Source organism: Pyrus communis, chromosome 16 (genome assembly GCF_963583255.1).
Source record: "Pyrus communis chromosome 16, drPyrComm1.1, whole genome shotgun sequence".
Classification (NCBI taxonomy): domain Eukaryota; kingdom Viridiplantae; phylum Streptophyta; class Magnoliopsida; order Rosales; family Rosaceae; genus Pyrus; species Pyrus communis.
Window position 1 is genome coordinate 16,766,176 of NC_084818.1, and position 24,212 is coordinate 16,790,387.

At 37.3% G+C, this 24,212-nt stretch overlaps 1 protein-coding gene across 1 annotated transcript; it reads left to right on the forward strand.

Moving 5' to 3' along the window:
- Positions 1-582: 582 nt before the first annotated feature.
- LOC137720188 (probable mediator of RNA polymerase II transcription subunit 26c) lies at positions 583-3,065 on the forward strand. The gene is made up of 9 exons (XM_068459206.1): positions 583-1,093; positions 1,206-1,274; positions 1,461-1,546; positions 1,657-1,724; positions 1,851-1,900; positions 1,988-2,021; positions 2,141-2,268; positions 2,523-2,616; positions 2,716-3,065. Exons 1-9 carry the CDS (start codon positions 728-730, stop codon positions 2,853-2,855), a joined length of 1,035 nt encoding a protein of 344 aa, XP_068315307.1. The 5' UTR covers positions 583-727; the 3' UTR covers positions 2,856-3,065.
- Positions 3,066-24,212: the final 21,147 nt, after the last annotated feature.

Sequence of the window (24,212 nt, forward strand, 5' to 3'; positions counted from 1 at the left end):
AATCTGAATTTTACTGATGTGATGATGAGCTGCGTAATTGTTTATAGGACTCTACCGTTTTTGCATGGGTTTACAATTTCCACAATGTTTCGTATTAAATGAAGTTTGATGATTTATGCGATTGGTCACTAGTTCAGTAAGGTTGTTCTTTTGGGTACTCTCTGTGTATTTAATTTTCTGATAGCACTACATGAGCTTTGATGTTCTGTAAAAATGGGTATCTATAGTTCATATTTGTCTGTTTCTTTTCCGGTTTCAGCGGTTTGTGAACGAGATAAAGTGTAAGAAATTTGGTTTGGACATTGCTTGGCGGGATTTGTAAGAGGGAAGAAAGAATATAGAGTTTTTCTACCAGTTTTTGGGGTTCTTATAGGATTTGGTATAGCCATTGCCTGTTCAATTGTCCAAAAAGTTCAACGCAGGTCAAATTTAATTGGACAGTGAGCAAAGAATCAAGGAATTCTGATACAAACCCAGAAATCAATTGAGTTTCTCTCATCGTTACTCAGAAAATTTGATCTTTTGCCTGGGAATTCTCTTTGGAGCTTGGGTTGTTGACAGCTCTGCAACACCGAGTCAGATCTGTGCCTTTGGAGATTTGGTTGTTGTTTCTTGTGAAGCTTAGACTTTTAAAACTGCATTCATGATCTGGCAATGCAATCTCAAAATCTGAGAATAATCCATCATCGAACGGACTGCGTTTGTATTTGACTGCCAGGCCAACACAATGGACCATGACGACTTTCGGACCATCTTAGAAAGTTCGGAAGTGGATATATGGACGTTCATGGACACTGCCATAGCTGTCGCTTCGGCTGATTATGGCACTGAGCTCAAGCACCGGAGGGATGGCATTGTCGAGCGCCTCTATGCCACAACTTCCGTTCCGCCTCAATGCCCAAACTGCGACGCTGATGGGCCTAATGGGCACAATGGTAACCAGCCCAAAGCAGTTTCACCGTACACTCCGCAGTCTGTTGGTGGAGATGGTGGTGAGGAGGATGAGGAGGAGTTGGATCCCTACGCAGGGTTGTTCGATGATGAGCAGAAGAAGATTCTAGACATCAAGAAGCAGCTTGAGGATCCTTATCAGGTCAATTTCTCTTTCTGTCAGTCTTCAATTCATTTCCTGTTTTGGTTTGGTTGTGTCTTGTCTTTTTTCGTCTCTTTATTATTGATTGTTTAAGCAACTTTGTTCATGTCAGTCTGAGGATACATTGGTTGAGTTGCTTCAAACTCTAGCAGATATGGAAATATCAGTCCAAGAACTTAAGGTAATTATGGGGTGTTCTTATTTATGCTCTTATAAATGGAAAAAACACTTCTCTCACCAATTATCTCTTGATTTGGTGATCTTAATTTTTTTCCTTCTCCAATTTTGAATCCCGCTCGCCATTTAATAAAGAGAAAAAAAACTTCCGCCAAGTTTGTGATTTTTCGTTGTTGTTTGGGATTTTTAGGAGGCTGATATTGGAAAGCATGTGAGTCAATTGCGGAAGCAGCATCCAAGCGATGTTGTTAGGCGATTGGCAAAGCAAATTGTCAAGTATGAACATGTTTCGTTGCTCTTAACTTGTTGGTGGTGAAAGTCTTTTAGTTTCAACATTGAAAAAAAATAAGAAGTTGATTTATTTTGTTGCTTTTTTGTTTTTACAGTAAATGGAAAGGTATTGTGAATGAATGGGTCAAGTTACATGGAGAGCAACAATCATCTTCAACCATGGGTAAACATAAGATCCTTATTCCCTTATTAATTAATTTAATTCTGCTTCTTGCAAAAACTTCAATCGACGATAATAAGTTGGAATCCTGCCCTAGTTACTTTGAATCCTAACTCAAGTTGTTTGCAGTTGATGAAGACTCACCACAGCAGAAAATTCCCCACAACGGACTTCACCAGGTCAAAGAAAGATTTGTTTTTGATAAATTTGTGGAATATTCCGTCCTTTATTCTTACTTTCTAATATTCAGTTCTTTCGATTCTCAGGTTCCTGATTTTGCATACTCTCCAAATCCTCACAGTAAGTATAGAATCAGATTCTACACTTCCTCTTCGTCGTTTGCTGAAAATTTAGTTGTTTACAGTTTTATTTAGCTGGGTCTGTTTGTGTTACTATTAATCATCATCGTTTTCACACAGATGGGAGTTCTGGGTCAGACAAGAACAATTCAGAACCAGAACGCAAGTCAAAGGCAGTTCCTAGAAGGGATGCTCCACCAAAACCTACACAATTGACCCCTGTGTCTGCTGCTGCTCCTCCTCAAAATGTATGGATACCAAATTAGAGTATTTAACTCTATGTTTGGATGCTGAAATTTTGAGGAAGATAATATAAAATTTGAAGCTTATGCTTCCAAATATAATAAACTGAACTCAACTAAGCTAACTAGTTCCGTTTATAGCTTAGTCGAGTGCACGTGTAAGTAATTTCAGTGCCGCATCATAACGTGAATTCCAAAACTATAATTCGAAACAAATTATTTCGACTGAGTGTTGTTTGTCACTTAATTGATTTTTGCAGAGACAGATGGGGCAGAAGGAAAGCAATTTTGACTCTGATAGATTGGCTTCTGCAAGAAGACGACTGCAGGCAAATTACAAAGAAGCTGAAAATGGTTGGGTCTTAAAACTATGGACATGTTGGTTTGTTTTTGTACGTTTTTGTTCATTACGTCGGTGTTTATGTTGGTTGGGCTGTGCCTTTTTTTGTGAAGCCAAAAGGCAGAGAACAATTCAAGTGATGGACATCCATGAGATACCAAAGCCGAAGAATTCTTTCATTGCGAGGAACAAAGGCGGCGGAGGAGGCGGAGGAGGAGGCGGAAGTGGCTCTCATCAAGGCAGGCATTGGTGAAAATGGGCAGAGCCTCTTCACACTCGCAGATGTATAATATTATAATGCAAAAAAGGCTTGTGGGGATGGATTGGGTAACACGCACAAAAGGTGTTAATCTGCTTATCCTTATTCCATCTTCTTTTCTTGTATTAAGCGAAACAAGAAAAGCACAATTTTCCTCCTGTTATTATTATTATTTTTGCTTAATAAGAAACACAACATTTTTAATCTTCTTTTTCTTTTGCATTGGGGTTTGGATAAGACAATGGTGTCCCCAACAATTATGTTTGGGTATTGTTAGGAAAACTAAATTTGTAGATTAAATTTATAAACTAAATGATGTGTCACCAATAAGAAATAAACACGTTAATCAAAGTTTAAGTAATAATTTAATCATTTACTTTTATTTCATTTAGTTTATAAATTTAATTCATAAATTTAGTTTTTACTTTCATGTCATTTAGTTTATAAATTTAATTCATAAATTTAGTTTTCGTAGCATTATCCGTTATGTTTTAAACGCGTTTTCAAGGATTAAGTTTTGAGAGAAATGTGCCGATGAGGGGATTTTGGGGTGTTTGGCTGGCAGGCTTTGTGGTGGATGGAAAGGTTGGTGCAGCCCTTGTGGACTTGCACTAGTCGCTCGCAATTAAGTATTATAGTTTGTTCTTGGTGGAGCCTTGGTAGAAGTGAAGTCAAAGGGAGAATTTTGGCTTTTCACGCTAGCCAAAGGATGAGAATCCTCGCCGAATTTTTGGACGATCATTTTTTGTTAGATACTGTTTGTGTTTAATTTAAATAAAATATTTAAATGATTTCTAGCAATATGATGACTAATAAACGGATAGGATGAACTGAGTCATCCGGATAGAATTCTAATCCCTCATTGAAAGGATTGTTAGTTACGAAAAAAATGATTTGGACTCGATTGGAATGGAGGACATTGTTTTACTTAATTTGACCATATTTACAAGTTCGACTTTTCTGAATAACGAGTTCGATATAATGTATCTCATTGGGCATTTTAATCCAAATCTCCACTCATAATGCGTATATTTGAAAACAAAGAAAAGAGAAGACACATAACATAGAACTATTTACAGAACTTCAACCTAAGATAGAACCTCTCACTAAAAGCCCACTACATAGGCAATAAAATATAATTTTGTGGCCCCTTTGTATTATATTTTAGTGATATTTATCTTCACTTGTAAGTAAGAATCTTATATTTGAATCTCGTAAATAGTGAGTTTGAAACCAATTTATTCTCTAGTCATAACATAATTGTATTGTTGTAGAAAACATGAAATAAAAAATAGAAAAAAACGTAGTTTCTGTTATGTTAACACTCTCCAATGACTCTTCACATTTTGGACATGAATAACCCTCCATGCCATGCAATCTTTCCTTCAACATTTGACCCACCTTCGTAGGCATCCCAAGCAGTGGCGAAACTAGGAATTGTCAAAGGGAGTGGCGGAATTCAAAAGGACAAAAGGTTCCAAAAAAAATGTAGACAACTAAATCCTTTTAGATGGTGAACAATATTAATGTTATTCATAATTTATCAATACTTACCGCGAGGTTTCATACTATGAAAACGTCGCATAATAGGCTCATTATCAATAAAAACAAAGTCATTTATCTCAATGTAAACAACCAAGCTATCACTCAAGTACTCAACCATTGATCTCTCATTGAGCTTAATTGAGCTATTTCATGAGCCATAAATGACAGGGTTTGGATTGCCAATGACAACTTAACATTTTTACAATGGGTTACAACTTAATATCGAACTCATTACTAAACGTTTTCTGACACTTTCTATAGGAGTCGAATTTAAAACTTGAGTCATGCACATATATAATATGATGGTTTTTAAAACAATATATTTGCATCAAAATTTTCTAATGCAATGAATATTATTTCATTTTTCGCATTGTGTAAATGGTAAAGTTGTGAGTCATGCAACAAACGTTTTCTGTTAATAACTACGAAGGCCAGTTGGCCCAATTTCATTTCTATGCAACCGCGCCCACAATATAAAAGAGAAAAAAAATCCCAGTGGAAAACCCTAACACTCCCCCGAAACTGTTTAGTAGCTTTCTCAGAGCATCCATGGACCATGGCAGCCAAGCACGTCCGAGCAAGTATGCCTGCACACGATCAACCTGAGGTGGCTGTCGTGGCCGACGCAGCTGCCGAACTCGACAGGGCACAACTCAGGAGCTTTTTCGATGGACCAGATGGGTGGCTAATTGCTCATGGGTTTCGATTTTCGCTAATCGCTCATGGGATTCGATTTTTGGCGACAGGAGGTGCGACCGTACCTCCTTGTGCCTCTGTAGCTTCACCAGTGATCCCAAGTATTTCTCTTGACATACTACTAGCAACATTCCTAATAACTTAGTTTTGTGAAATTTGGAAAACTAGCCAAAATTTGAACAATGAATATAATTTTAACCATGTTATAAAAGGGTTAAAGTTTGAGAGATAACCTTTTAAGTGGTAGGTGCAAGGTAGATGTAAAATGCCACACAAAAACTATAGCACATGCAGATAATAAATAAAAGGCAGAGGAATAGATGATGTTACTAATATTTCTCTCTTGTTTTTCTTCTTCTTATATTTTCTGTTACATGCGGAGTGCTCTATTTATAGAGCAACTCCAAACTGATGCAGTTAATGCATCTTGAAATTTATAACGCGTCCTCTGACATTACAATTCATTTTCCACTTTCACTTTGCATGGGCATTGAAAACTTTGCCCATGCAGAAGACTTTCACAAATGAAACTGTGGGCATTCATTGCCCATGAGACTTTTCAACACTCCCCCTTGGATGCCCACATATCAACATGAGTTGCCTCGTTAAAACCTTGCTTGGAAAAACCCAGTGGGAAAAAACCATAGCGAAGGAAAAAGAGTACAACTTTTCCTGGATCGTTGATATAGTGTCAAATATGTTTATGTTGCCTCATTAAAACCTTGATAGGAAAAACCTAGTGGGAAAAATCCTAATCGAAGGAAAAAGAGTACAACAAGCATGTATCAGGGATGCTCCCCCTGATATGTATCTCTCCCTGATTCCGCATTGTCCAAATTTAGCTGTTTGGTAAGTCGACGTAATCCGATGCCTTGTACTAACTTCTGAAATGTGCACTTTGGTAGAGATTTGATGAACAAGTCTGCCAGATTTTCATTTGAACGGATTTGTCTGACTTCAATAACTTTAGCCTTTTGAAGCTCATGTGCACTGAAAAACTTTGGAGATATGTGTTTAATCTTATCGCCCTTGATGAATCCTTCCTTCATTTGGGCAACACAGGCTGCATTATCTTCATAGATGACAGTTGGATTGTCTGTCTTCGAAGTTAGACCACATGAATTCCGGATATGATGGATCATTGATCTTAACGAAGAACATTCACGACTTGCTTCATGTAAAGCAAGTATTTCTGAATGATTTGAAGATGTAGCAACTAATGTTTGCTTGGTTGAGCGCCATGAGATTGCTGTATCTCCATTCTTAAACGCATATCCAGTTTGTGAGCGGGCTTTATGCGGATCAAAGAGGAAACCAGCATCTGCATATCCAACAAGGACCTGGTCATCTGTGGAGTTCTTTGAGTAGAAGAGACCCATGTCTGTTGTCCCACGAAGGTATCGCAATACATCTTTGATACCCTTCCAATGGCGAATTGTTGGAGCAGAGCTATACCTTACTAACAAATTAACTGAAAAAGCTATATCTGGTCTAGTACATTGTGCTAAATACAACAAAACACCTGCTGCACTCAGATATGGTACTTCTGGACCAAGGACCAGCTCATCATCTTCTTTTGGACGAAATGGATCTTTCTTAATGTCCAAAGAACGAACGACCATTGGCGTGCTTAGTGGATAAGCCTTGTCCATACCAAATCGCTTCAAAATTTTTTCAATGTAAGCTGATTGGTGGATCAAAATTCCACTAGCACAATGATCGATCTGCAAGCCGAGACAATATTTTGTTTTCCCAAGGTCTTTCATTTCAAATTCGCTTTTCAGATATTCAGCAGTTTTATTGAGCTCTTCAGGAGTCCCAACTAGATTCATATCATCAACATATATTGCCACTATAGCGAATCCAGAATTGGATTTCTTAATGAACACACAAGGGCAAATAACATTGTTGATATACCCTTCTTTGATCAAATACTCACTGAGACGATTATACCACATTCGTCCAGATTGTTTCAGACCATACAATGATCGCCTTAATTTGATCGAGAGCATACCTCGTGGTTTATTACTTGTTTCAGGCAGCTTAAGTCCTTCTGGGACTTTCATATAGATGTCAGTATCTAATTCTCCATGTAGATACGCAGTGATGACATCCATAAGTCGCATGTCAAGTTTTTCTGAAACCATTAAACTTATTAAGTAACGGAACGTAATTGCGTCCATTACAGGAGAGTATGTCTCCTCTCCTCATAATCAATTCCAGGTCTTTGAGAAAAACCTTGTGCAACGAGTCGTGCTTTGTATCTTGCGATCTCGTTTTTCTCATTGCGTTTCCTTGTGAATACCCATTTGTAACCCACGGGGTTTACACTAGGCGGGGTTTGGACTACTGGTCCAAAAACATTTTTCCAAGCAATTTAATTCTACCTGGATTGCATCTTTCCACTTAGGCCAATCTTATCTCTGTTTGCATTCATCAACAGAGCGGGGCTCAATATCATCACTTAAGATGATTTCAGTGGTTACTGCAAATGCAAACATATCATCGATGATTATTTCATTTCGATCCCACAATTCATTTGTACATGCATGATTTATGGAGATTTCTTTGCTTTTATGTACTTCTGTCTCTTCAAGGACAGATGTCTCATCAATGACATTTTCTTTTTCTGGAAGTCCAGAATTATGAATTGTGGATGTATCATTCATTTTCTCTTCTTGAATGACTTTATTTGGATTCAGTTGTGCCCTCGACTTTCTCTTTCGAGGGGCTGAATCTTTTGAACCTGGGGGTCTACCACGCTTCAGGCGTGCACCAGATGAATCATTCGTTGCCACTTTATTTTGTCCAACAGGGACATCAATTCTTGCAGGTGCATTTGCAGCTGCTATATGTGATTTTGTCACTTTCATAGTATCATTAAATGCATCTGGCATTTGATTGACAATGCTTTGAAGACTTCTCACTTCATTTTCACATTGAATGCAGCGAGGATCAAAATGAGACAAGGTGGGAACAACCCATGTCAGCTCTTTCCGTTCTTCTGGAATGGTCTTTTCTCCCCCTAACGACGGGAAAATTGTCTTATCAAAGTGACAATCAGCAAAACGAGCTGTAAACATATCACCTGTCAAGGGTTCCAAATATCTAATGATAGATGGTGAATCTAAACCCACGTAAATTCCCAGTCTACGCTGAGGTCCTATTTTAGTGCATTGTGGCGATGCAATAGGCACATAAACAGCACAACCAAAAACTCGTAAATGGGAAATGTTTGGCTGATGTCCAAACATGAGTTGTACTGAAGAGTATTGATGGTTGGCTATAGGTCTCAATCGAACCAATGATGCAGCATGTAAGATGGCATGTCCCCATGCAGAGACTGGCAATTTGGTTTTCATAAGCAGAGTGCGAGCTATTAACTGAAGTCGCTTGATCAATGCTTCTGCTAAACCATTTTGAGTATGGACATGAGGAACAGGGTGTTCAACATCAATGCCCAATGTCATGCAATAATCATCAAAGGTTTGAGACGTAAATTCACCAGCATTATCAAGTCGGATTGACTTAATGGGATAATTTGGGAATTGTGCTCGTAACTTAATTATCTGAGTAAGAAGTCTCGCAAAGGCTATATTCCGAGTAGACAAGAGACAAACATGTGACCATCGGGTAGATGCATCAACCAAAACCATAAAATATCGAAATGATCTACATGATGGTTGAATAGGCCCACAAATATCCCCTTGAATTCTTTGCAGAAATGATGGGGATTCAGCATCAACCTTTAGTTGAGATGGTCTAATTACCAACTTCCCTTGAGAACAAGCTTTGCAAAGGTTATCATTTGAGGCAGCAATGTGTCTGCTCACTAATGGATGTCCATTAGAGTTGGTAATGATCCTACGCATCATGGTAGATCCTGGATGACCCAGACGGTCATGCCAAAGCATGTAAACTTTTGAATCAATGAACTTCTGGTTCATGACAATATGTGATTCAATTGCCCTTATGTATGTATAATATAATCCACTCGACATACCACGCAACTTCTCCAATATACGCTTTTGGGTATCATTGGAGGTAATGCATAGATACTCCACATTTTCTGCACTTTTTGTTTCAATGTGGTATCCATTTAGACGTATGTCTTTGAAACTCAACAAATTTCGAGTAGATCGAGTAGCATACAATGCATTCTGTATGGACAATATTGTTCCATTTGGTAACATAATCTGGGCTTGCCCTGAACCTTGAATTACATCTGAAGGTCCTGATATTGTTGTTACCCCTACTCTTGTAAGTCTTAAGCTTGAGAAATACTTTCGATCACGAAGTATTGTATGTGTGGTTGCACTGTCTGCAAGACAAATATCTCCACCATTTCTAATGTTCTGAGAATAACCACAATTTTTATCCATGCTCTCTGAGTAATAGAATCAGAGTTAAAAGCAAGTTATAACAAGAAATTTACATGCCACTTTTATTGAATCTGAAAATACTACAAGTTCAGCATAATAAAAGTACATTAATGATTCAATCGGACCGATATACTTCATTTCCCCTTTCCACAATAAAGTCTCGAACATCTAGATGAGTTGTGTTCAACTGCCCTGATAAGTCGAACACTGGATCAGGTATATCCATTGGTCTAGCCTGGTCAAAAAAGTTGGTCTCGACACCCTTCTCCTTGAGGGAGGCTTGATACAGATCCACTAGATGTTTTGGGGTACGACAAGTACGCGCCCAATGCCTATTGCCACCACACCTATGGCAGGCTCCTTCAGAGTTTCTAGGAGCATTGTTCATATGAGTTTTGCCTTTGTGGCGATTCGCATTTTTGAAGCTTGGGCCTGAATTATGCCTCGGAACTTGGTTGTGAAACTGAACTTCATGGTTCTTGCCTTTCCTATTCCATCGACCTCGCTTGTGGCCACGCCCTCGTTTATGATTATCACCACCATAGGATGTGGCGTTCACTTCGAGGGAAGCAGCATTCACTTCTGGGAATGGTGCAGATCCAGTAGGTCGGGAATGATGGTTTTTCATCAGGAGCTCATCATTCTGTTCAGCTACTAAGAGCACAGATATCAGCTGGTTGTACTCAGTGTAGCCTCGCGCTCTATACTGCTGCTGCAGAAGTACGTTGGAGGCATGAAATGTGTTGAGAGTCTTTTCCAGCATATGTTTCTCAGTAATAATATCCCCACAGAGCTTCATCTGAGAGGTAATTCTGAACAATGCAGAATTGTATTCTGCCATTGACTTGAAGTCTTGAATCCTCAGATGAGTCCACTCATAGCGGGCTCTTGGAAGAATCACCGTTGTCTGGTGATTGTATCTGTTTCTCAAGGCATTCCAGAGAGCTAACAGATCTTCAACCGTTAAGTACTCGCTCTTTAGCGCCTCATCAAGATGGCGGCGAATGAAAATCATGGCCTTTGCCCGATCTTGAGAGGATGAGTTGCTCTCTTCCCTGATGGTATCTCCAAGATTCCCTGCTTCCAGATGGATCTTGGTATCCAGTACCCAGATCAGGTAATTCTTCCCGGTAATATCCAGGGCAGCAAATTCAAGCTTCGCCAAGTTCGCCATTTTCTTTTCTGAAAGAAAATGAGATGTGTAAGAACTTGCAATAATATGTATTCCTGGAGGAATATGATGTTAGAACTTCTGGTTCTTACAAATTTTTTTCATTTTGATCTTCAGGCCAAAATGATAAGCACTCGAAACTTCTGGCTCGAGATTTTTAGGGTAAATGAGGAGGGCGATCGTACTGCACCATTCTCATTGAAATAATGTAATATAGAATGGGCGATTATTCCGCACCACTCAAGTAACAGGAAAATTAAATATGCAGAGCAGCGTGGACGATTATACCGCACCATATAAAATTGCAATGAAATTAAACAGCAAGTAAATTCAAATATGCAGGGTAGGGTGGGCGATTATACCGCTCCACCTAAAAATTGCAGTAAAATTAAATCTGCAGTCCAAGATAGGCGATGATACCGCACCGTCTTGGATCGCAGTAAGAATAAATTTGCAGTTCAAGATGGGTGATTGTACCGCACCATCTTGGATTGCAGTAGAATTAACATAAATAAATACTGAGTTAGTAATCAATCTCTACACCAAACAAGTAATCAAAGATGTATGTAACCGTTAGTTGGAGAACTAAGAGCAGGCATGGAGCAAACAATTCGTCGCGAGGGTACACGGCGCAGTTGAGGCAGAGGAAGAAGATGAACAGTAAAAACCTTAAAGGAAACATTTTTTTCTTTCTTTCGTTCGTTCGGCGAAGAGAGATGAGAGAATAATTATATTTAGATACTCGTGCTGATAACGTGTTATAAAAGGGTTAAAGTTTGAGAGATAACCTTTTAAGTGGTAGGTGCAAGGTAGATGTAAAATGCCACACAAAAACTATAGCACAGACAGATAATAAATAAAAGGCAGAGGAATAGATGATGTTACTGATATTTCTCTCTTGTTTTTCTTCTTCTTATATTTTCTGTTACATGTGGAGTGCTCTATTTATAGAGCAACTCCAAACTGATGCAGTTAATGCATCTTGAAATTTATAACGCGTCCTCTGACATTACAATTCATTTTCCACTTTCACTTTGCATGGGCATTGAAAACTTTGCCCATGCAGAAGACTTTCACAAATGAAACTGTGGGCATTCATTGCCCATGAGACTTTTCAACAAACCAACCTTTATAATTTGTTATAATTCTAACCAAAATTTGATATGAAAATACTATAACACCCCTCCTTAACTAAAATAATTACAGACTATATATTCTCTTTTGTTCAATTTCGCTAGAAATACCTTCACGCCTAAATTAATAACAATCTCTCTAAGCAGCACAAATTCGGGAAAGCCCCAATGGCCTCATCCGGTTTCGATGCAAAGCTATGATCTTCTTCCTTCTTCTCAACGACAAGTACCCATTTGAAAATTTCAAGCTCCACTTTTGGTTTCTGGAGGAGGACCTATTTGCTCTGACTAGTTTTAAAGCCGTTGGAGAGAGAGAGAAGTTACAGAGCAATGTAAGAGTAACCCCATTGAAGCAGTTTTGGAGCTTTTGATTCAAATGCCTATGAGTGAAGATATTTTTCCAAGTGAAAAAACTGCATAGTTTTGCAATTATTTTGGTTAAAAAAGGGTATTTTAGTGGTTTTATATCAAATTTTGCTTAGAATGATAATAAATTATAAAGGTTGGCTAATATTATATTCATGATTAAAATTTTAGTTAGTTTTCCAAATTTCTCCTTAATTATAATCGTGTCGTCTCATCCACGTTATGAATAAAAGCTACCGTTGCCTTGGTAAGCCTCCTTGTAAACACGAAATATATTGTTAACAGTCTCACAATCATCCCTCCAAGTTTCCAAAAAAAATAACTCCATCACCAACAAAGAAAATATGTGACACCCTTAAGTCGCCACACAAACCCTCTTAGCGTTCCTACTATTTCATCCTGCCATAACAAACCCTGACAACCCTCAAAGACAAAAGAAAAAAAGAGAGGAGAAACTGGAGTATTAAACTATTACTTTTCACACACTTTTTTTTTTAATTTCTGTCATTTGATTTTTTTTTAATTCAATCGATCCGACGGTTACAAACACCCCATTATGCTCTCCACGTGCGTAATATGTTCATATGATGCATCGTCTCAAAAGGGACTATGGCATTACCATGAATAAGGAAATGGATTATCTACGGATCTCTTCCATCAAATTCTTCCCATCAACTAATCTGAGTTCTTGAAATTTGATTCAACGGCTACAAATCGAGACATATTTTAAAAATTATAATAATTTTAACCGTTAGATCAAAATTTAAGACTTCATATTATTTAACGAAGAGTATTTGGTGGAACGGATCTGAAAAAGATCCTTTCCCATGAATATCCCTGCCCGACACAAAGCACTATGCATTACGGATATGACCAACCGAAGAACTTTTTAAGACTGTACATAAAGATATAGGGATCAAAGCAATGACAGTGCGGTCGAATTCTTTCACACCATGATGACCATTTAGCACTTCCACAAAGCTAGAAACGGGTACACATACGATACAGCAATATTTTTTTTATTTTTTATTTTTTATAAAATAGAGTTTGCATTATCGGGTTTCCCGCCCTGAGATTATTTTAATGCGAATAAATACACAGTGGAAAATAAAAAAATAAGCATAATATGTAATTCCAATTTACATATCTATTTGGTTGTAATTGATAATGCAACAAAGAATAAGGATTAAGAAATTAAATTACTTGAACCTTAACATGTGCATCATTTGGTAAGATCATTTTTGTGTTTGTGTTATTCCTCATCATGATTGATCACACAAAACTTCACAAGTGTTGAGCTCCTAAAAGTATTCGCACTGATAAATCTAGCAACAGATTAAATGTGCTAGCATTATCTTTCACTAGGATCAATAGTGTTTGGACGAGACACGGGGTATTTTTTGGGTTAAGGCTTTTCTCTCTTTTGTCCGAGGAACAAATTTTGGCATTAGCTTGCATATGAAACAACACATGGGGTATATATAATAACCCCTAGCCGCACCCTACCATTGGGCTTAGCGCCGGGGGCTTTACTCCTTGTGTTAAGTCCATTCCACTAGCCCACTTGAGCTTGTGACTTGGATCCTTTTAATTAAATAAAGCCCAATGCTTATCTTAATTAAAACATGTCCATTCAGTCCAAGTAATTAATTCAATATAATTTACAATTAATTATCTTGTCATTAACCATTTAACGTCGTTAGTACTATCGTAGGTGTGTGACCTCCTAGGTTCTAACTAAAGTTGGTAGTAAATTAATTAATATATATATATTTATATATATATATTCCAAAAGGCATGAGTTACACCTAGCAACATGCCATGACTACCCAATTAGATATAAGTATTTGTATATATATACACCTAGCAACATGCCATGACTACCCAATTAGATATAAGTATTTGTATATATATATATATATATATTCCAAAAGGCATGAGTTACACCTAGCAACATGCCATGACTACCCAATTAGATATAAGTATTTGTGATATAATTACGATATTCTTTCAAACCTTGATGGTAGTTACAATGCAATCAGGTTGTTCTATCATTCATATCCCGATCAAGATTAAGTGAGATGGATTTATGTTAAATCACATGTAGTCATCTATGATCGACATGATGCATCTCATGTTGGAGCCGTTTTTACAAAGCCCTTGGGACATTGCTTCTCATGTTAAAGATTTATGTGATATGGATTTGTTCGGCAAGGAAATTGGTTTAAGGAATAAGTGACTATGAAATACAAGTCTTTATGCCCTATCCTCGTTTAGGACATTGCTTCCAACGGACTCATTCATGGTGTACTATTTATATAATATAAAGACAAACTCATGAATATGAGACCATGATTTTCAGATCATCGTACCAAGGCAAGGAAAGCTACGAAGACCGGACCTTGGAGGAATTAGCGGAGCTTTGGAAAGGAGAGCTTAGATCCAATTTAGGATCAATGCGTTTCTAATAACCTATATGGTCCAATTGGATCATCTAAAGGTATTATCGGAACATGTCAATTCAATGAACACCGAAACAATAGATAGAGTCCACCTACTCTTAGACTAGCCTAGGAGGAAGCCTATCGCCAATTCCTCCCTCTACTCTTAGCCCACGGAGTAGAGGCTGAAGCATCTACTTCTCACTTTTTGATCCAACGAGGCGGGCCTAGCGACCCATCTCTTCTCCTTTAGTTATTCAGTAGGCCCAGCTTGGCCCCAGCCCACACCCTGAGCCAAGCCCAACACCTAGCCTCAACTTGCCACGTGTCGATTTCTTGCCCGCGTCGCCAGCTTCTCAGTTCCAACCGGGCCGACCTAATCCTACACCACGGCTCCATGCCACGTCGTTCTCTACCTCGGCTCTGTGCTGAGCCGACCCGATGCACGTCGCCACTCCCAATGCTGCTACAGCTGCTACAAGAATGCCTTCATTAATTTGGTGAAATCCACATTTAATCCATTCACAATTTAACATCCCTAAAGACCTGAGTAGCTGATTACAATCTCATCAAGCTCTCATTCCTATAACAATAAGGATAAAAGTCAAAAGCATTTAAGATTGGATTAATTACTAAATCTTATCCCTAATACTCTTCTAATTGAAGATTAACTAAATCAAGTAAAGAATCCCAATCATATCCAATGAAGGATACTTCCAAGATAATCCCAAGATGTTTTTTTATTAATATCTCTGGGATGATTTTTTCCTCATCCATCTTATGAATGACTCATCTTGGCCAATCAGATGCCGACACATATTAAGGCAAACCCTAAATGTGTGATCGGCCTAGCTTTTATAAATACTCCATCACCTCCAATCTTTAGTAAGTTTTTGCTACGCAGTTAAGTTCTAAACTCTCTCTTTCCGGAGACATTGACTTAGACATCGGAAATCTACTAGCCAACCCTCCCCCTTACCACCCCTCAACACCCCACCCCACCCTGTGGGCATATGTGGCTTTCTCCTTGATCAAAGGTGTTTATATGTTTTATATGTACAATTTTGTCAAGCCTAAAGACAACATAAATTTGCTACTATTGTAACACTTAGGAACAGTATTTGGATGCCATTTGGCAATCCGGATGTGAATAATGTTAGGAAATCTGGAAACTCCCCCAAATGAAGACGTAGGCAAGTTTCTAACATATTGGGGTTCCCAAGTCCGGGGAGTAGATATGATTTGACTATGGTTTTAGTGTGAAATGTCCTACTTAAAGGGGTTTACTTGCCGCAAGCTATGCAGTGTATCTGAGTTTGGATTAACCTTTACCTCCTGGACTATTTGGCAATGAGACTTAGATTGCATTCCGAGTAACTAAAACCCCAATACAGGCATAGAAAAATCGTTCTCTTCAATGATTTGGAGTTACACCCACCATACGGTTCATAAATCACAAGGGCTCCCTGATCAGCCCTTTAAATGTTTGTATATTCACCAAACAATGGTATGGAATAATCCCCACATGCTGCTTAAAGCTTACTACTTTCAGAAGTACTGGCTTTGTACTCACTTAACTGAGTACTAGCTTTGTACTGATTAACCGTCTGAAACTCCTTTTCCAGTTCACCGATTTGAAAGCAATTCAAGGGTCTGAACACGTAACAAAAGAAAAAAGGTCGACATCACATCATTGCCTTCTACGATCTTTGATTTCTTCTATTGTTTGTAGGTTGAATCTCAGCCGTACATGACGTATTATAAATCGTGGTCAAACAGTGTTCAAAAGATATTTGTGTTTATGCTTAACATATTCTCTACTCTTGAGGAAGATTGATCTTCCTTATTCGAAGCAGAGGCTGACTAATGCTTATGCCTCTTTCGGAGTTAAGGGACTCGAAGTGGTTTTATTTTTTATTTTTTTTAATAAATAAAATATATTGATGAGGAAGGGAGAAAACAAACGTTGCTGAAAACAAATAAGCAACAGATAATTGCTTTAAAAAACAAACAAGCAGCGAAGAGCTGCAACCATAAGATAAATAGACAGCTGAGCCAACAACGCAGCATCAAAGCAGCAACAACAAGCACTAACTACTCATATGTATACTGCATTCCCGTAAAGTAGACTTATTAGCAGTGGAATGGACAATTTTAAAGAACTGAACAGAAAGTTCAAATGTGGACTTAATTGAGTTAAGAACCATCATAGCGGGTTGACATGAGTTCTTGAATCTACGGTTGTTTCACTTTCTCCAAGCATAATACATAGTAGCAGCATGACATAACTTCAAGACTATCGACGGTAGAACTTTTCCCTTCCAATGACTAGCAGCCACATGACAAAAATAGGCCAAAGAAGCCTTAGCCAAGGGACATTGCACTTGAACAACACTGAAGACCAAATACCATTAGTAAAAGGACACTCAAAGAAGAGGTGGCAATGAGACTCCGTAGCACTAGAGCAGAGGACGCAAGATATTGGAGCAGACAGAGCAAAATTTAAAATCTCATCCATAGTCGAAAGCTTGCATTGAACGGCCAACCAAACAAGTTTAGACACCTGCCATAGGTTTGGATTGCCAAGACTTATCCCAAGCAGAAGCAGCAGAGTATATGCTAGACAACAAAGGAGTCCATCGAATCATATCATCCAAGCTAAAATTTGGCACAATATTAAACATAGAAATTTAAATTTTCAATAACTCATGAGAGAATTGTTAGGCCAGCACCAATTAAAACCTTTCAAAATATTGCAAAACAAAACAATTTGAGGAAGCATCGCGTGGTATGTAGAGTACGTCGGCATGGTTGTTAACGGATGTGGGTAATTATTTGTAATTACCCAGGACGCCTTTACTGTAGCCAGTCCCTTGTCATAAGCCCTTAAATAAATCCAATGCATGTCCCTATCAAAACTTGATGTACTTTTTCAATATCATAATCATCATATTTAAGGCTTTTAGCTTACTTTTAGCGCCAGTTGCTTTTGAACTTCATTTTAGTCCATCCAATTGTTTAATAAAGACACAGCCATCTTGAATCTGGACGGTTTCTTTGACTAGATAAACAGAACAGATATCTTCCCTATTACCATAAACCTCTTATCTTCTTGCTAAAAGTTTCTACTATTATTTTGTTGTGGTGGTTTCCCCATTCATCCCAAATTTGATTATTCCAGCTGGAGAGTTTCCTAGCCTAAATTTCTTTAATGTTTAGTGATCAACTGAATACTAGATTGATAAATAAGTATGATAAATTCAATATAAAATTTAATTTTGCGAGTTATTATTAGGTTTGATGACTTTTTATTTTTTTGTTAAGTTTGTGATAAAATTGTAAATTTTATGGAATATAGTTTCTTAAATCATAGGATCGATACTGGGAATTAAATAACTTCGACCCTTATATCACCTTTTTTTTTTTTTTAATTTATATTACTATATGGTAGATAACTTATATTCATATATCTATATCAGATGTTGTTTTATCGAAATAGTTTACTTATATCACAGGTCAATTGTTTTTTAGCTACATATAGTATATATCTTTTTTACTTGTAATCTACTTCTTTCAAAATTATATTTATTTAAAAAAATATCTTCTTATGATACAAGCAGAAATATATATATACCAAATTAAAACTCTAATTTTCACGTGAGGATGTGCAGAAATCCATACTTGAGACCGTTGTTGATTTTTTGCTGTTGTTTGTGGGGTAGTATGCGATAAAAAACCTATGTGTCTTTGTAGGTTTAAAATCTAAACTACTTTTTATTTTTTTTTGGAAGACAACTACTTTTTATTTGTAGTCTAACATACTCAGGAAAATTTGTCTACGCTAATTGAGAAGCCTGTGTATTTGGGTTCAAACCCATTTTTGGCGTGGGTTGCCTTTTTCCTTTCTCTCTGCTTGAGAGCCTTTCTTACCATCTTGTGTGAGTAGTTAAAAAAATTGACTCGTTGTCGCCGATCCTGGCTCCGGCTGGAGGTCGGTGGCAGTTCTTTCTCTATTCGCTTTACTTTTGCCTTTGTGTTTTTTCTGCTATGTTCTTTCTCTTTTTGTCCAGCTGGGGGTTGGACGGGATTTTCTGGTGTGGAAACGGCTACAACAGAGTTCTAGGTTGTTATCGGTTTTTTTTTTTTTTTTTTTTGGTTTGGTCTCAACCTTTGGTTGGGCTTTTCTTTTTTTGGGGGCTGGTCCTTTTTATTTTGTATATTTTATTTGTCCGCGGGCAGTGATTTGTAAGTTGGTGCTGTTATCCAGATCCTATTCGGATCTAAGGATCCTGAGCCTAGGGATCAATTGATTCGGTCCGTTGAAATTTGATCCAACGGCTATAAACAGGAGGTTCCACTAAAAGTTATAATAATTGTAGCCGTTAGATCAAATTTCAACGTGCTGGATCAATTGATTCCTAGGCTCAGGATCCTTAGATCTGAAGAAGATCTGAATCCTTTGTTTAATAAATGTTTCTGCCTTTAGTTGACCAAAAAAAAAGAGGTAACTTTAATAAAAAACTCATGGTACTGTTCACTTTAACGAAAAACCACATTTTTACACTAAAATGTCAATTATGATACTATTCATTTTATCCTTTATTTTGTCTTTATCGTTAAAATTCAAAGTTTTCAAGACCTTTTCATTAGTTTTCCTAAAAAAAAAAAACCTGTGTGTTTGGCCTTCGTGGCAAAGTTCTTTGTGAAATCTTTCGCGAACTTCTCTTTTGATTTAGTTCTACGAGTCTCGTAGAGTTGTACATAAATCGATCAAATCGTCACCACTTATAGTGGAGTTCAACTAATTAAAATAAAATTATTTAAACACGACCGCTCATCTTGTTTTGAGTACATCTCGAAGAACTTTGCCACCAACAGAAATTGAATGAAACTCATCATTCGACCCAATACATTTTGGCATGATGGAAAATAATCTTGTTTGCTTGTTTAATTTTTAGCACTTGAACCAAACTCTATATCTCAGTTCGATCATAAGTGTCTACATTCATTGCATCTAATTTTCTTCTCAAAATCACTTTTGGTATTCGTATAATTAGGTAATGCTGTGGTTCCCCATTAACCCAAAAGTAGCTCTTACTTTGTTGGTAAAAGCAATCACTAATTCCACCACGGGGCGTTGTTGCATTAGACTGTATCATATTCTTAGATTCATTCGTTAGTGTGGTAGCGTATAGATTAGTCAAGACCTAATTTGACTCTTGTTGGTTTGAAGAGTCTAAATTTGATACGCCATCTTAAAAATTATATGTTTTTTAATACTTTAAATAGAATCGTTAACGTTTAACCTAATCAAAAGAACAAGAGAAATACTACACTTATCACCTATTTGTACCATCATTTGTATCATCTCTCTAATAGAGTTAAGGTTAGCCAACACATGTGAGCTCTATCTCTATTAGAGAGATGGTATAACTAGATGGTAAGAGTAGCACTTTTGAAAGAACAAAACAAAACCACCAGTGAGCCTGCCACGATCATCACCTTGGTCATTATTAAAAAAAATAAAAAAATAAAAAAATTTAGTGTCTTGTTAAAAATACTTTCTAATAAGTAGACTTGACAATTTCATACACGACTTGTTAACTTGACACAAATTGATACAAAATTAATAGGTTTTGGATCCACATATTAACTAATCAGGTCGTTATCGGGTTATAGTTAATAACTAGTTCTTAATAGGTCTACTCGTGGGTAACCCGTTTTAACTTGTTAAGAAAAAAGTTAGTTTGGTAATTTTCAACTGCTAAAAACACCTCACTACAATAGCCATACGATTATGTGAGATTAAATACTTACCGTTGACCAGCGATGGTCAACACTAGTCAACAATGATCAATTGTTAAGGATTTTAACTTTGAACTCTCTGTGAAAATTTTAATATAATTTGATTTTTCCTATAAAATACCAAAAAACATTAAACATAATAATCAATTTACAAGTGTAAAAAATGTGAAAAAAATATGTAAACGCTCGTGATCGCATCCTCATGAATAGTGTATGTAAGGGAATTCATAATAATTAATATACAAATATAGTTTACCTAGCATTATCCTATTTATAAAGACAAAAAACTAAGAAAGACAAGCATCGAGATGTGGGGCAAGAAGAGAGAGGGCCGGTGAGGTGAGCGGAAGGTGAAGGAAGGATCATAAGGTGATATGAAGTGAGGACACTTAGGCCCAACCCGAAACAAGGAGCCGTCAACTATAGAATTTGCAAATGTAGGATTTCGTTATGAGGAAGGAGAGAGCATCTAAAGTTTCTCCACCAACAACATTTAGTCATTGAACAATATGTACTCAATTACATGGAATGTATGTTGAAATGTCCCACATCGACTGTATCTTTGAGAAAAGAAGAATTTAAATATCTCCACCCTACTCCAACTAATATCGAGGCTTTTTGTGATAAAACCCCACACCTGAAGGATTGTGCAGGTGGTACTTACAAACTTGGGGACAATATAGGTGTTGTTGAAAGTGGGCCTTTGGCTAGTATCAAGGCCAAAGAGCGGGCCCCGCACGATGATGGTGGGTCATTTGGCCTCGCGTGTAAGGTGAGTGAATTTGGTACCAGGTGGAATACCCTACAATAAAAAAAATTAAAAACAACTGTATTGTCTAGCCAAACGTACTAGTCAATTGAGTACAAATTGTTAGAATCCCACAAGCATATAAACCAAACAAACTTGAAAGGTTAAAACTTAACAATGTGAACTTCAATTAAGTTTTAGTCTTAGTACTTGAGTTAAGTTCTCTTGGTTAATAAAGTGTCAATATTAGCAACCCTACAAAGTTTGGTTCCAACAAAGTTATACATACGGTTTTGTAAAGTATTGAACACAAGGAAGTTTTTGGCCAGAAAAGGCTGGGGACTCTCCACTGGGTCCAATCCACTAGTGTAAACAAAGGTTCATACAAAGACCACACAAGCTCAATTCTTAGATCCCTATCTATAGAGCAGCTTTACCTTTGTGCAACATTGCCTTACACGAGATGGACTCTTTGGTCTTCATGAACTGACAGCTCCTCCTGAGCTCATCACCTTGTGGGACCAAGATCAACACGATCAATGATGTGATGTTATGATATGCTTATGAGATCTAAATTCAAATGACTAGTCAGGTTCTCTAGTCAACCAGTTGAAGAAGAACCTAACATGAGTCCGAGAGATTGGTCTATAAAGGATATGAAACTTAGGTTTAGACCAAAGGCTTAATGCAAAACCATTAAAACAATGCAACCCTAATATGCAGTGATTGGGTGTTTGTGCATGAGATGATTTTGTGGTTAGGGTTTTGGTTTGGAAGCTTAAGAGGTAGCTTTAGGCTAAATGCACTCTTTTTCTGAAATGTGAAAAATCCTAACCAAATAACAAATGAATCCTTGAGAACCCTTTTAATGGGAGAGATGAATGTTTCAGACAAGGGGAACAATGAGACACGTATCACAAGCCAAAAAAACCTTTTCAGATCAAGGGTGAGAAATCTACGTATAGGAAAATGTGTCAGATGGCCTATGTGGGCTGTCTTAATTTGCGTGCCTAGACAGCTGGACAACAGACGAAATTTCTAACTAGACAACTACAGTAAACAAAAGGACTCTAGAAAAATAAGTTTGATATACAAATGCAAATGTATGATTCAAACCTTTTGTAGTATAGAAAGCTGGTGTTTTGACAAGTTCAATCCCAATAGAAATCCCAGATCAGCAGTGTACCCTGACTCTAAATTATGAGCATGTGCGGTAGCATTTACAAATTTTGACAAGGAGAGCCAAACACTAAACCTAGTACTTAACAATCTCCCCCTTTGGCTTTCCTTGGTAAAATAACCCTAAACCTACAACTAGTTCACACAGCACCCACACTTAAGAAATCATGCATTGACAAGAGAAGACCAAGTGACAACTCTTGTAGCAACCATACATTTCTCAGCAAGAGATAAGTGAGATTTATCATGGATTATTAAAGCATAAGCTCATTTTAAAAATGACACCACAAATTGCATGATTAACAAAGGTTATTCCAGTTACCACATTGAAAAGGATATAAATTTTTCTCCCTCAATTTGTCATGGTAAGACACATGAAGAAATTGACAATGAAACACATAGCAAGGAATAAAGAGTGAAGCTTAACATGCAAGAAAGAAGGGTCAATACATCAAGGGAAACCAAAATAGCCCACAATGATGCAAAGTTTGGAACCACAGTGATAATATCTAACAATTTCAAGCGTAAAGATCATAAGATTCAAGATAAAGTCAAGAGAATAGCAAGATTAATTACAACAGAAACCAACAGAAATTAGAGTTTCAGCTTTAACAAAACATTGTTCAATACTTAACAAAACAGAAGTCCCTCATAACACTTGCTCTTATTTAAACTAAAAATCCCTAGAAGAACTCCCCCATAAACTTAGAACTCCTTTAATTGTGATGAGTCATCCGAGCCAATAAGAGATCCAGCAGCAATGGCATATTCAACAAGGGCATTTCCAGTGTGGGTATCGTTACCAAAACCTTCTGCATCTTTATCTTTAACAGAAGAACATGTAAATTGGATGTGTTTGCCCTTCGATGTAGGAGCGGAAGAGACCTACTGATAAATATTGATGGTCACACCCTTTCCTTTAGCAGCATATATTGCGGCCATCTTGGTAGCAACAACACTTGAGTGGCCAGAAGAAGTAGCAGTATGATAAGACGCAGAAGATGGAGCCATGAGACGTTAAGGGACAAGTTTTGGAGGACGTAGAGACGGCTCGAGGACAAACGATGGAAGATTCATGGAAGTTTGACTCAGAGAAGGGGTGGAGACCGAGTGACTAACAAGTGGTGATGACGCAGATTGTCTGATCAAAGATTTGAAATCAACAAATTTCTTTCTTAAGGAATTGATTTTAGACTCAAGATATGTTATTTTTCTGTCCTGGGCGACATTTGGTGGAGGAACTAGTCTAGGATCAACCTGAGCTACATCATACATTACATTACTTAAATTGATTATATTTCTGTCAAGGTCCTTAATGGTTTTAAGGCAAAGATCATCATGACGTTTTTGAACACCAGCACGCTCACACAACTGAGTGATCAGACAAGGATGAATGGTAGACCCTCTCTGGTAAGTTCCAGAACGATTAGACATACATAATTGACTTGAAAATCAGAAAGCCCATAGACAATAGTGAATCCATGTAAACTACTAAGAGCTTCAGGCTAACTATAAATGAGCATCTCCAATTTTAACATAAAACTCATGTTAAATTCTAAACATTAGTGAATCTTCCATATAGGATAATACTTGCATCAATCCACATGATGCATGAATGCCCCACACACACACACACACACACACACACACACACTTGCATCAATCCTCATGCATCATGTGGATTGTTTCATTGCTTCATGGTCGTTTCAAATATCTTAATTTATTTTAAAAGAACATGATTGACATAAAGCAACTGAGCCCTTGAATTTGTAGAAGGATTCTTCTTGGAAAGCTGGAATTACATCTCCAATACATTGTATCACGTTCAACAAAGAAAATCAAACTGAATCAAGTAAATCAATTCAATAAAACGTAATACTCCCCA